General features: G+C 35.6%; 1 protein-coding gene across 1 annotated transcript; it reads left to right on the forward strand.

The window, feature by feature from the left end:
* Positions 1–2,224: 2,224 nt before the first annotated feature.
* ValRS (Valyl-tRNA synthetase) lies at positions 2,225–11,956 on the forward strand. Its single transcript, XM_077442537.1, has 15 exons — positions 2,225–2,505; positions 4,052–4,219; positions 4,305–4,597; positions 4,671–4,932; positions 5,046–5,274; positions 5,345–5,469; positions 5,540–5,685; positions 5,763–5,958; positions 8,542–8,846; positions 8,922–9,149; positions 10,487–10,628; positions 10,712–10,882; positions 10,956–11,150; positions 11,240–11,515; positions 11,596–11,956. Exons 1-15 carry the CDS (start codon positions 2,350–2,352, stop codon positions 11,809–11,811), a joined length of 3,108 nt encoding a protein of 1,035 aa, XP_077298663.1. The 5' UTR covers positions 2,225–2,349; the 3' UTR covers positions 11,812–11,956.
* Positions 11,957–12,605: the final 649 nt, after the last annotated feature.

Consider the following 12,605-nt stretch of genomic DNA (forward strand, 5'->3'; position numbering starts at 1 on the left):
TTTAAAAACTGTCCAAAACAGCTATTTCTGTTTAAAGTCGCTAATTTATTTAATTTGATTGTTGTGACTGTAAGATTATCAATCTAATATTTGAATATTCGCTCGATTTTTGTCTATACGAATATTCGAATAATCCACCGAAAATTCGTAAAATATTAATTTATACTATTTCAAATGAAATTTTAAAAATATCTGAATGAATGAAAAAAATTGCACACTTGAGCAATATAGGTAGTCATTTTTTCTTTCAATGTACCGAGCGGGTACCCCGACTATTCATTCGGTCAATAAGCGCCAAATCGAAACAGATTTTACTCTCTACCGAGATAACGCGCGAGCGCAACTTGCATCTGACAGCGGATTCTGGCGCGGTTTTGTCGCGGCACGGTAATGTCAGCGCGCTTATGTCAGGGCGCTTATTGACCGAGCGGTTTTGACGACACCACCCGAACGACCGCGCCGATGATGTCGTTCCAACATAGTCCTTTTGATTTCGATTTTCATTTTTCAGTTCCGGTTTCCGATACCTTGTTCAGTTCCGGATCCCGATTGCTTTTTCAGTTGCGGTTACCGATACCTTTTTCAGTTGCAATTTCCGATTCCTGTTTCAGTTCCGATTCCCGATTCTTGCTTCAATTCCGATTCCCGATCCCTGTTTCAGTTCCGATTCCCGATTTCTGATTTTTGTTTTAGTTTCGATTCCGATTATTACTGTACGTATTGTAACTTTATTTTAAATCATGTATCAATTTGTTTCCGAAACCACCCATTGAGATTTCAACGGATACAACACTAGTCTATAACACTAGAAAATAATAGTATATCCACTGTACAACACTAGAAAATAGGGTCTACCTCACGGGCCCGAAAGTGAAACGTCCGAAAACGTAAATATCGGAAGGCAAAGATCGAAAATCGAAAGATCTTAAGTGGAAAGATAAAAAAGAGTGTATGGTAAACAGTACTATGTATTTATAAAATATATAAGTGGCATGCGGTGAAATTATCTCTCTTTTTGTCATACAGCCTTGTTTAATGTGCGCGCGCAGAATACGAGAAGAAAAGCCTGTTCCTCTTGTTCCTGTTGTATTCTGCTGGCGCAAATTATGTGAGTATGTACCGTTGAGTATGTACAACACTAGAAAATAGGGTCTACCTCACGGGCCCGAAAGTGAAACGCCCGAAAACGTAAATATCGGAAGGCAAAGATCGAAAATCGAAAGATCTTAAGTGGAAAAATAAAAAAAAAGAGTGTATGGTAAACAGTACTATGTATATATAATATATATGAGTGGAATGCGGTGAAATTATCTCTCTTTTTGTCATACAGCCTTGTTTAATGAGCGCGCGCAGAATACGGGAGGAAAAGCCTGTTCCTCTTGTTCCTGTTGTATCCTGCTCGCGCAAATTATGTGAGTATGTACCGTTTACCATGCACCCTTTTTTATCTTTCGACTTAAGATCTTTCGATTTTCGATCTTTGCCTTCCGATATTTGCGTTTTCAGGCCCGTGAGGGAGACCGTAGAAAATAATAGTATATCCACTGTACATTTGTGAAATGCGTTTTCCTATTCATAGCCAGCAGCATAGCTCGGACGTTAAGCTTCTGCTTACCGTCAAGAAGGTGCCGGGTTCTATCCCTGAATGAAAATGAATTTTTCAGAGTATGCTGTTGGTCAGACCTGGATTTGTGACTCCAGGTTGATCGTTTCCTATCAGAGTTTGCCAATTTTCTCTGATTTCATTGTTGAAACGGTTCCCGGAAAAAAAATTGGCTAAAAATCCTTCCTACCTACTATGTCACCACTATTTGAAAAATTTGATTGATGTACAATAAAAATTTATGTACAATTCATAGATGTCTCGTTAATTTGCGAGTTTTTTCAGTGTCTCGCAATTCAACGACTTATAATAAAAATGCTGTATTTGTATTTGTAATTGGCCAGGAAGGCGCATTGGGATTTACCTGTAAGGCCTTCCTGGTATATATGTAAAAATAAAATAAAATTAAATAAAATATATTAGCATATTTTGGCAATTTTAACCATTTATTATTGTTTTTTTCTCACTCACTCCAATATACATGAGATGAAATAAATAATTTTTTGGAATATTTATTCAATGCACATATGCACATATGTATTGCAAAAATTCTACATTAAAAATTATTAAACAAGATGGCGTAATAAGTAAATTTGAAATATAATATAATGTATTTTTTAGAAAGCGAGCAATGGCCGGTTTACAAAAAATAACTACGACCTAAAATTGAAAGGTGAGACAACGTGTGCGAGTGACAGGTGGCAGATTAGTCTTGGAGTGAGACTTCGTGCGGTCGCTATACTGAGATGGAAGGCGAAATGGAGGGGGAGCAGCCGGTGAAGTCCGCCAAGCAGTTGGAGAAGGAAGCCAAGAAGGCCGCCAAGTTGGAGAAACTTCGGCTCAAGCAAGACAAACTGTCGACTCCTGCTCCCACTTCCGCCGAAGCGAAGCCACCACCGCAGGTTGCCTTCCATTCCACTCACTATTGCATCAGCCATACCTTCTTTTCAATGCACAAGCCTCACAAATCCACATTTTCATTCAGAAAAATCGCTTTACAAACTATTTTATTTGAATGCTTATTTTATAATTGTGAAACTATATTATATTAGTACACAACTATAATTACACATGCTTGTGCAATGTACTGTAACAATTAGTAGTACGGTTCTTTATGACGTCATAAAAAATATATCAATATTGTTTTTGCAAGTACATTCAATGAGATGCAATAATATACTAACATTGTTTTCAACAAATGAGTTTTTTAAACTTTAAATGTAGAAAATCGTATTGTCCGAGTTATTAAGATTAATTTAATCGAATAATTTTGATCTGGGATACACTTGGTATATATTTCTACATATGTACAATATTTATGTTTGTCCAAAATGTAAGCCAACTCATATTACTACTTCGTAAATTGCTTTTAAATTCATTATATCTATATATATAAAAATTAATGTCTTTGTGTGTGTGTATCGAATAGGCTCCTAAACGACTGAACAGATTATGATGAAACTTTCAGTTTGTTGTATGCATGTCCGGGAAGATTACTACGAAACAAATTGCCCAAAAACGGGAAAAATGGGAATGAATCATTGCAACGCTATAATTTAAAATTTTTTCGCTTCGCGATCAACGTGTTCGCTGCCTGCGTGTTACCGACAAATGGGAACGGGAATTGTATGCGTTATTATGGAATTTAATAACGCATGCCGGCTTCAGCTAGTTATTAATGAAATATAAATTTGTTATTTAACCTCTAAAATGAGTCTCAAAAAAAGGCAAATCGCTTCCTTATACCCGATAATGGTAGATTCACTCACCTAAAAGCCCATTTTCAAGATAAAAGTTTGTAAATTCATAAGAAATGTTAATTTAATACTATATATAATAGTTCTTATGATGTAAGACTTATGTAGAATGAGTATATAAATCTAGGACGAACATACTTTCAATTTTATAAAGTCGATAATTAATAATTAACCATTTACCCGCGGCAATAAATAAATCGAACAAGCCCTGTATGCGGCACCTTTCGCGAATTTGGAAATCGAGTTTTCGACCTTAAATACAGATTTTAATATTTACTCAAGTAACCAGATATGTTAATTAACACATAAAGTATTATTTTAAACAATAAAATACATAATATATCTAGTAGTTTTGGATTAATTGTCAAATAATCATTCTTCATAATTGTATGAAGACGTGACGTCACATAAACGAGGTTTCAGTATGGTTCCACAAAAACTAATTTTTTGACTGGTATATATTAATTTTAAGCAAATTGAATAGATGGCATTCAACTCAGTAATATATTCAACCAATTTTGAACCTTAAAACAGTTGAAATAGGCCCATATAAGTCTCAAAATCCCGTGCAAACTTCAGAATTTTATCGAAGACAGCCGCGCTACAGACTTGTCGCCCAAAGCTTCCATAGAAGACGGCCACGGGCAAACAGTTAACAAAATTATTAATTAAAAATTTATTATCATTTCAGAAAAAAGTTAAAGAGGTTAAAGAATCTGCCCTGTATACTACTAATACAAATCCCGGTGAGAAGAAGGATGTTAAATGCCAAATGCCCGATGGTTATAGTCCACAATACGTCGAAGCTGCTTGGTATAGCTGGTGGGAAAAGAGTGGATTTTTCAAACCAGAATATGGAGTGTGTATTTTCATAATTTTTCAAATTGAAATACTTTCAATATACATATGTAATATTTATTATTTTTTTAATTATTTAATTCCAGCGAAAATCTGTATTGGAAAAAAATCCAAAAGGTAAATTCACCATGGTGATCCCTCCCCCCAACGTCACTGGAAGCTTACATTTAGGACACGCTCTAACCAACGCAGTCGAGGATTGCATCACGAGATGGCACCGTATGAACGGCCGAACCACACTGTGGAACCCGGGATGCGATCACGCAGGCATTGCGACACAGGTCGTGGTGGAGAAGAAGATTTGGAGAGAAGAAAAACTGACGAGGCACGACTTAGGTAGAGAGGAATTCGTCAAGCGCATTTGGACCTGGAAGAACGAGTACTATTTTCATATCATATCCTATTTATTTATTGTATATACAATTGTTACAAATCTTATTTGTTCCACAAAGGAAGGGTAATTCTATATACGAGCAGTTGAGATCGTTGGGTTCGTCATACGATTGGTCTAGGGTGAGATTCACAATGGATCCTATTATGTGTCGAGCCGTTACTGAAGCCTTCGTCAGACTGTATGAGAGTGGTGATATATACCGGGCTAATAGATTAGTGAACTGGTCATGTACACTCAAATCAGCTATATCGGATATTGAAGTGGATAAAATTGAACTCCCCGGAAGAACTTTTATGTCTATTCCGGGTTATGAAAATAAGGTTATTTTATTTTTTATATTCCAGTTTTATAATTCGTATCATTCAGTATACATTCTATACATTCTCAATTCTAATTTGATGTCATATATATATATGTACGTATATACTTTCAGGTTGAGTTTGGAGTGTTGGTGTTCTTCGCCTACAAAGTGGAGAATAGTGACGAGGAGATCATAGTGGCTACGACCCGTGTAGAAACCATGCTGGGAGACACAGCTGTCGCCGTCAATCCTAATGATCCCAAATACAAACACCTCCACGGTAAATTCGTTACACATCCGTTCTGCAAAAGGAAACTACCCATCATATGCGACGAATATGTCGACATGAGCTTCGGATCAGGTATTAAAGCCACCGTTACGATCAATTCAACTGCTGAATGTATCAAATAATCACACGTCGCATACCATAGGTGCCGTAAAGATAACTCCAGCTCATGATCCAAACGATTACGAAGTCGGAAAGCGACACAACCTTCCATTCATTACTATACTCAGCGATGATGGAATAATCATCGGGGATTGTGGCCAATTTACCGTACGTTTTATCAACAATGATTTGTTTTGTATTGTTTGTTTCGTGTTGTATAATTTATATTGTATTTTAGGGCATGAAAAGATTCGACTGCCGAGTTGAAATATCGAAAGTCTTACAAACTCTAGGTCTGTACAAAGAAAAGAAGGATAATCCTATGGTTGTTCCGCTTTGCAGCCGCTCTAAAGACATCGTTGAACCACTTTTGAAACCGCAATGGTATGCTTTTAATACTTGAGACTGATTAATTTTGATTTTTTCGAAACTTCTATACTTTGTTGTGTGTGTATATTCAGGTATGTAAAGTGTGATGAACTGGCTGCAAATGCCGTCAAAGCCGTGCAGAGTGGCGAATTAAAAATTATACCGGAATCTCACGAAAAGACTTGGTATCATTGGATGAGTGGTATCAGAGATTGGTGCGTGTCTCGTCAGCTCTGGTGGGGACATAGGATTCCTGCTTATCGTGTCACCATAGATGGTGGATTCACTGTACGTACATTGTTTGCAATTTTGCTGAATTTTCTCTCGCTGGTTATGTTTGAACGGAATATGTTATATGTTATATATTATGCATTGAAAGATTAAATTAAAATGTATTGTGACTTTTTTACAGGTTAATGTAGTACCTTCGACTACGAAAGTAAAACGTAGTCATAAACGAAGATGTAGACAACGAAAGACATTAAAGAAATCGTTGAATACGTCAGTAAATATAACGAGTACTGTTGTACGTTGAGGTTTTATAAATCGCATTGCATGGATTTGATTTGATGCTTTGATTTGTTTTTGCAATCATTTTTGTATTGTAATATACATTTGCACATGTCATTTAAACATGAATTGATTAGAATAGTATGAAAAGCTCCTTGTGTACATATTGTTGCGTAGGGGTAGGTTCAGGGATTCAAATGATAGGCCAAAGTCGGTTCACAGTATTTATTCTACAACTGAAGAGGTCCACACGGAACGGCAACTCACTCCGGAGTGGCCAGTCCACCGTGTGCACCTTCTTTCAAAGGCAGGTAGCCGAGTGTTCAGACATGCAGTAGTCCGGACGGCCTAGGCATTCCCCATGAACGTTATTCCCTACGAACTCTGAATTCTCCACTTTACATTGATCCGGAATCCTTATTTTACAATATGTATATATGTTACAGTTGAAGTATATCTTCCAGTTGTAATATATATTGTTGCGTAGGGGTGGGTGGAGGATCCAAGTAAAAGGCCAACAGTCGTCTCACAGCATTTATTGATGATTAAGGAGATACACGCACTGTCACTGCTCAGTCCAGAATGACATGATATCGCCTACGTACCGCCTTATAAAGGGTAGATCTCTCAGGACGCCTAATCTGTTTACCTGTTGTATAGTTACGTATTCCGATATGTATTTCCACGACATTGGGTCTCCCCGTACCGATTCTGAGAAATAACTAATAATGGTCATTGTTTAGCCTAAATGCACTTAGAGTCCAGATATAATCCTTGGAAGTAAGTGCAAGCACTTAGTTAATCCGATAACAGATATCCGTTGGTCTAAGTGCAATTCGCTCAATCCGCGGCGTACGTAACAATATTTTTACTAGTTGTGATATATTCCATCCAACCTGGTACCAACTACTGTCAGAGGTGAAGTGTATTTTCAGTTGTAATATATTTTGATGAGTTGGAATATATTCCGTCTAACCCACGTAAGTTGATTCATATGGCGAATTATGTACATTCCAACTGGTCAAAATATATTACAACTGAAAATACAGTTCGATTATAAATTAGTATCAGGTTAGATGGAGAGGTTAGGTTTTCGTGAAAACGTCATTCGACTAGTAAATTGAATTGGAAAGTCATATTTTTGTTTTGAACACTTTATTAGAACTATTGTAATACAGTACTCATTACCTTTATTCACAATATCTAGCAAATATTAAAGAATTATTGAATTCTAAAGCATTCGTATAAACATCAGAGCTGTCACAACTCAACTGTTATATTACAACTGGTGCACATTGTTGAAAGTGTATTTGCTCTTGTAGAAATATAATTTACTAGTTGAATTGTATTCGAATATGAATGACCTAAAATGCAAGTTGGAATATATTACAATTGAAAATATAACTATATGTTATAGCTTCGAATGTAACATATTGTTGCGTAGGGGTGGGTGGAGGATCCAAGTAAAAGGCCAAAGTTGTTTCACCGCATTTATTGGTGATTAAGGAGATACACAGAATGTCTTGATATCGCCTAAGTACCGCCTTATAACAGATAGGTCACTAAGGGCATCTTCGACGTCCGGTTACCTCCCTATTGTTTAGGCGTGTACCCGGATATGTATTCCCACGACACTCAGTCCCACGATATCGATCACTTCTGAGAAGGGACCAATAGCGGCCAATTCGGTGGCCATTGTTTTTTAGCCTACTTGCACTTAGTCTGGAGATAATCCTTGAAACCAATTATAATGGTCACAGTCTCTGGGATGCCTAATCCGATTGCGCTTACTCGGCGGTGTATGTAACAATATTAATAAAAATAATGATAATACATAGTCGTTTTTTGTTTTTGCATAATTGTGTTGATTCAAGCTGCATATAGTTGTAGTTTTGCGTAATGGATCTAACACTTATCTTATATCTTATATAATATGATAATACCGACTTATTAATAAGTCATTGAGATTAGTTGAAATTTAGTTAATATGTCTTTTTTTATTTAGTTTATTTTTTATTTAAATTATTTTTTATTTAAATTATTTCAAAAGATAATTTCTTTTAGCATGGTATTTTTTTTATGTAAGCTTATAACATAATAAATATAGCTACATTTCGGTGTAATTCCGAAGACAAATTCAACACATTGCTTTTGCACACTATCCATTATTTATTCAAAGAATGGAGTGTATTTGACCGTATAAAAAAAGATTATACTGACCAATGAGTACTCTTCATTCAACCGGAATAGTTATGAACCGTTTTTGTTTATTGATTTTGTGTAGATTTGTAAAATATGTAGCATGTGCGTGTGTTTAAAATATATGTCATTAGTAAATTAAATTGAGACTTAAAATTCTAGGATACTGTGGATGAAAACGATCGTTGGATATGCGCTAGATCCGAAGCTGAAGCCAAAGAAAAAGCTGCGCTCAAATTCAAAGTGGACCCGTCCAAAATCACCCTCGAGCAGGACCATGACGTGTTGGACACTTGGTTCTCCTCCGGACTGTTTCCATTTTCTATCTTCGGTTGGCCAGACAATACGGACGACCTTCAGGCGTTTTATCCCGGCTCTTTGTTAGAAACGGGACACGATATTCTGTTCTTTTGGGTCGCGCGTATGGTCTTCTTTGGTCAGAAGTTATTAGGAAAATTACCATTCAAGTTCGTTTGTTTAATTTTGTCTTATTTCACGGTTGTTTATTTGCAAAATATAATGATTCATATTTGACTTTGTAGGGAAGTTTATCTGCATCCGATGGTGAGAGACGCACACGGTAGAAAAATGTCTAAATCTCTCGGTAATGTGATCGATCCGATCGATGTTATCAAAGGTATCGATTTGGAAAATCTACATAAGCAATTATTGAATTCTAATCTTGATCCTAAAGAGATTGAAAAAGCAAAATTAGGACAGAAGCAAGATTATCCTAATGGAATACCCGAGTGCGGAACGGACGCTTTGAGGTTATGTTCTATCATTTATTCAACTTCATACTAAAACATAATATGCTAACTGAGCTAAACAGGCGAAGAAGTCTTACTTTTAAGGCTTTCAATTTAAGAACATGTTAAACTGGACGCAGTCCTTCAGCTATTACTATCGATGAGCATATCATTTATTTATTTAAGTTTAAGTTTGGACCATTGTGGCATTACAAGAGTCCTTAATGCGCAACAAGGGTCGAAAAATAAAAATATACACACATAAAAAATAGATGTATACATTATCATAAAAAACAAAAGCATTATAATAATAGCAGATAAAGTAAAAATATCAAATATCAAATACAGCTAACACCAATATATAAGAAGCAGCCGCAAATACAAAACATCCCTGCAAGGCCCAAATGAAAGAGAGAATATCAAAATTCCATTCATACATCACGTTCAATTATGAAAATAACGATGAGTGCAGGCTACCAGATACATAAGTTAAAATAATCTCCGATAACCTACGCTCACTGAGGTGGAAAATATCGCATTCAGGATAAGCATTAACGATTAATTGAGAAGTTGGATAGCTCTTGGAATAGGAGCCATTCGATAAAGATCAATAAATCATATTTGATGATATGCAAAACAATAAATCGACATTTCTCTTTCTGGTCATGGACCAAACACTTGTATCGGAATGTAGCTTGTATGTATTTCGAGTCTGTTTTAACTTGGACCTAATACCGGGTTAACCCTTTGCATGCGGCAATAAATATAGCGAACAAGCCCTGTACGCGGCACATTTTTGGCAATCGAGTATTCGACCTTAAATACAGATTTTAATATTTGCTCAAGTAACCAGATATGTTAATTAACACATATAGTATTATTTTAAACAATAAAATACGTAATATATCTCGTAGTTTTGGATTAATTGTCAAATAATCATTCTTCATACTTGAGACGTATCGTCGCCATTGTTCAACAGACGTGACGTCACATAAACGAGGTTTCAGTATGGTTCCACAAAAAACTAATTTTGACTGGTATATATATTCATTTTAAGCAAATTGAATAGATGGCATTCAACTCTCAGTAATATATTCAACCAATTTTGAACCTTAAAACAGTTGAAATAGGCGCATATAAGGCTCAGAATCCCGTGCAAAGTTCAGAAGTTCTATGGAAGACAGCCGCGCTACAGACTTGTCGCGCAAAGCTTCCATAGAAGACGGCCGCGGGCAAACGGTTAAAATTGCGACTTTATGCTGACAAATTTATCATAATTTTAACAAACTGACAGCATCATTATTTTGTCAATCCGACTTTCCATGCAGTTTATTTAAATTTTATTTTAATAATTTCAGATTTGCTTTATGTGCAATGACGCAAGGTAGAGATCTAAATTTGGACATTCTTCGTGTGCAAGGTTACCGTTTCTTCTGTAATAAATTGTGGAATGCTACTAAATTCGCCCTCACATACTTTGATAGTGATAAAACATACGAGGTATACCAATTTGATATATGTGCTATGGTTTAATAGGCAATTTCTATGCTGTGTTGTTAAATTATTATTTCGTAAACTTTCAGCTATGCGACGGCAAAAATTCAACCGACTATGCCCCAATGGACCGCTGGATACTCTCGAAAGTGTCAGCGGCTGTATCGCAAGCAAACACCGGTTTTGAAACGTACGATTTCCCATCGGCCACGACAGCCTGCTACAACTTATGGCTCTACGAAATATGCGATATATACTTGGTATATATATAATAACATCATCAATATTTAATATTCTATACGAATCGACGTATAATATATTATAATATTTTAGGAATATTTGAAACCAGTGTTTGCCAGAAATGATAAAGACGAAATTGCAAAAGCCCAACGCGTACTCTTCACATGTTTGGACTTTGGTCTGCGTTTGCTCAGTCCGTTTATGCCGTTCATAACTGAAGAACTATATCAGAGGCTTCCGAGGAAAAAGATGGATGCTCCGTCGATCTGTGTGGCGCCGTATCCAGTTGTAAGTTTAATTTGAAGCAAATAAAACAATAATACAGACTTGAATTTGATGTTTTTGGCATGATATTAGAGATCTTTTATTATTTGTAGGTATCTGATTGCGCATGGCGAGATGTAGATTTAGAAAACGACGTTGATATTGTCATGAAGACGGTGCATTCCATTAGATCTACCCGGTCTGATTATAACTTAATCAATAAGCAGAAGACTACTGCCTATTTAACATCAGGCTCATCGGGCCGTATTCCCGAGCTGTTCCGCAGCTTGTCGTCTTTGGCGTTCACTCAGGTTGAAGATGCGACTCCACAGTCTGGATGTGTAATACTCAACATGTCTGAAAAAATTCAAGTGCACTTACTTCTGAAGGTGGTTTAATATAGATCAATCGATATTGTACGTTTTGTTTATTAGCTTTTGAATATTATATAATATGTGTGTATTTACAGGGTTACATTGATACTGAAAAGGAGATGGCAAAGCTGTTGAAGAAACAAGAACAGTTGAATCAGACCGTTTCGAAATTGACACAAGCTATGGGTCAGTCGGATTATACGACAAAAGTTCCAACAGATGTACAGTCGGCTAATGTTGAGAAACTCAACGAGACTCATAAAGAATTGGATGGTTTGGTTGCGGCTATGGAACTACTTAAAACAATGTAGATAAATATTTAATATTTATTTTACTATGATGCAATAATTTATTTTGATATAACTTAATGTTAAACTACATACACCTGTAACGGTATTTATTTGATTATAAAATACGTTATAAAACAATAAATGTCTTTTAATTTATTATATACCGAAATATGAAGATCATTGTTTTACCCTTTTAATCTCATGGTATATGCGAAGACTTATTCTTTAATTTTATGCATTTATACATCTGTTGATTTTTCAATAGATAAATAAATTACTTCAAAAGTCGTCCAACATTCAAACTCAAAAATTATTTTTATGATGGCGAAATTTTTGTATTGATTAATTTTTATTTTTATTTATTTGCTTTACAACCAATACTAGACATCATGGAGATGAAATCATAAAAAAATTGTATATTAGCCGAGATAAATAATAAAATAAAGACTACCCTTTTTTCGAAAAGATGCCTTGGGATTTTTCTTGGGAAATATCTTGGGATTAAAAGGGTTAATACAGCGTGAAATATACTGGAACAAATCTGCTTTCATTAATTACTATAAAAATAAAATCAGAAAATGACTGGTTACATGGCGCTTAGAGTACGTCCAAATACTATTATATATTATATATTTAAACAAACTATGTACATAAAGGCAAGATGAAATAAGAAAATTCTGGGTAAATGACATGTAAACGATTGTTTTTTTCGTTTAGTATTCCATCAAATCATAATTTGCCAGTTGGTGAATCTCTTCCAGCCCTTCAAGAATTTAGTAAAGAGGGCAGTTATCAATCTGCACTGCCCATAAAGT

Source organism: Arctopsyche grandis, chromosome 12 (genome assembly GCF_051622035.1).
Source record: "Arctopsyche grandis isolate Sample6627 chromosome 12, ASM5162203v2, whole genome shotgun sequence".
Taxonomy (NCBI): domain Eukaryota; kingdom Metazoa; phylum Arthropoda; class Insecta; order Trichoptera; family Hydropsychidae; genus Arctopsyche; species Arctopsyche grandis.

What these genes read in the sequence shown, in the direction of transcription:
- ValRS (XM_077442537.1), top strand. Translation starts at nt 2,350, where the DNA reads ATGGAAGGCGAAATGGAGGGGGAGCAGCCGGTGAAGTCCGCCAAGCAG. An exon ending in GGGATTGTGGCCAATTTACC is followed by an intron (nt 5,470 to 5,539) that starts GTACGTTTTATC and finishes ATTGTATTTTAG; the next exon opens with GGCATGAAAAGATTCGACTG. An exon ending in TTAGGAAAATTACCATTCAA is followed by an intron (nt 8,847 to 8,921) that starts GTTCGTTTGTTT and finishes TTGACTTTGTAG; the next exon opens with GGAAGTTTATCTGCATCCGA.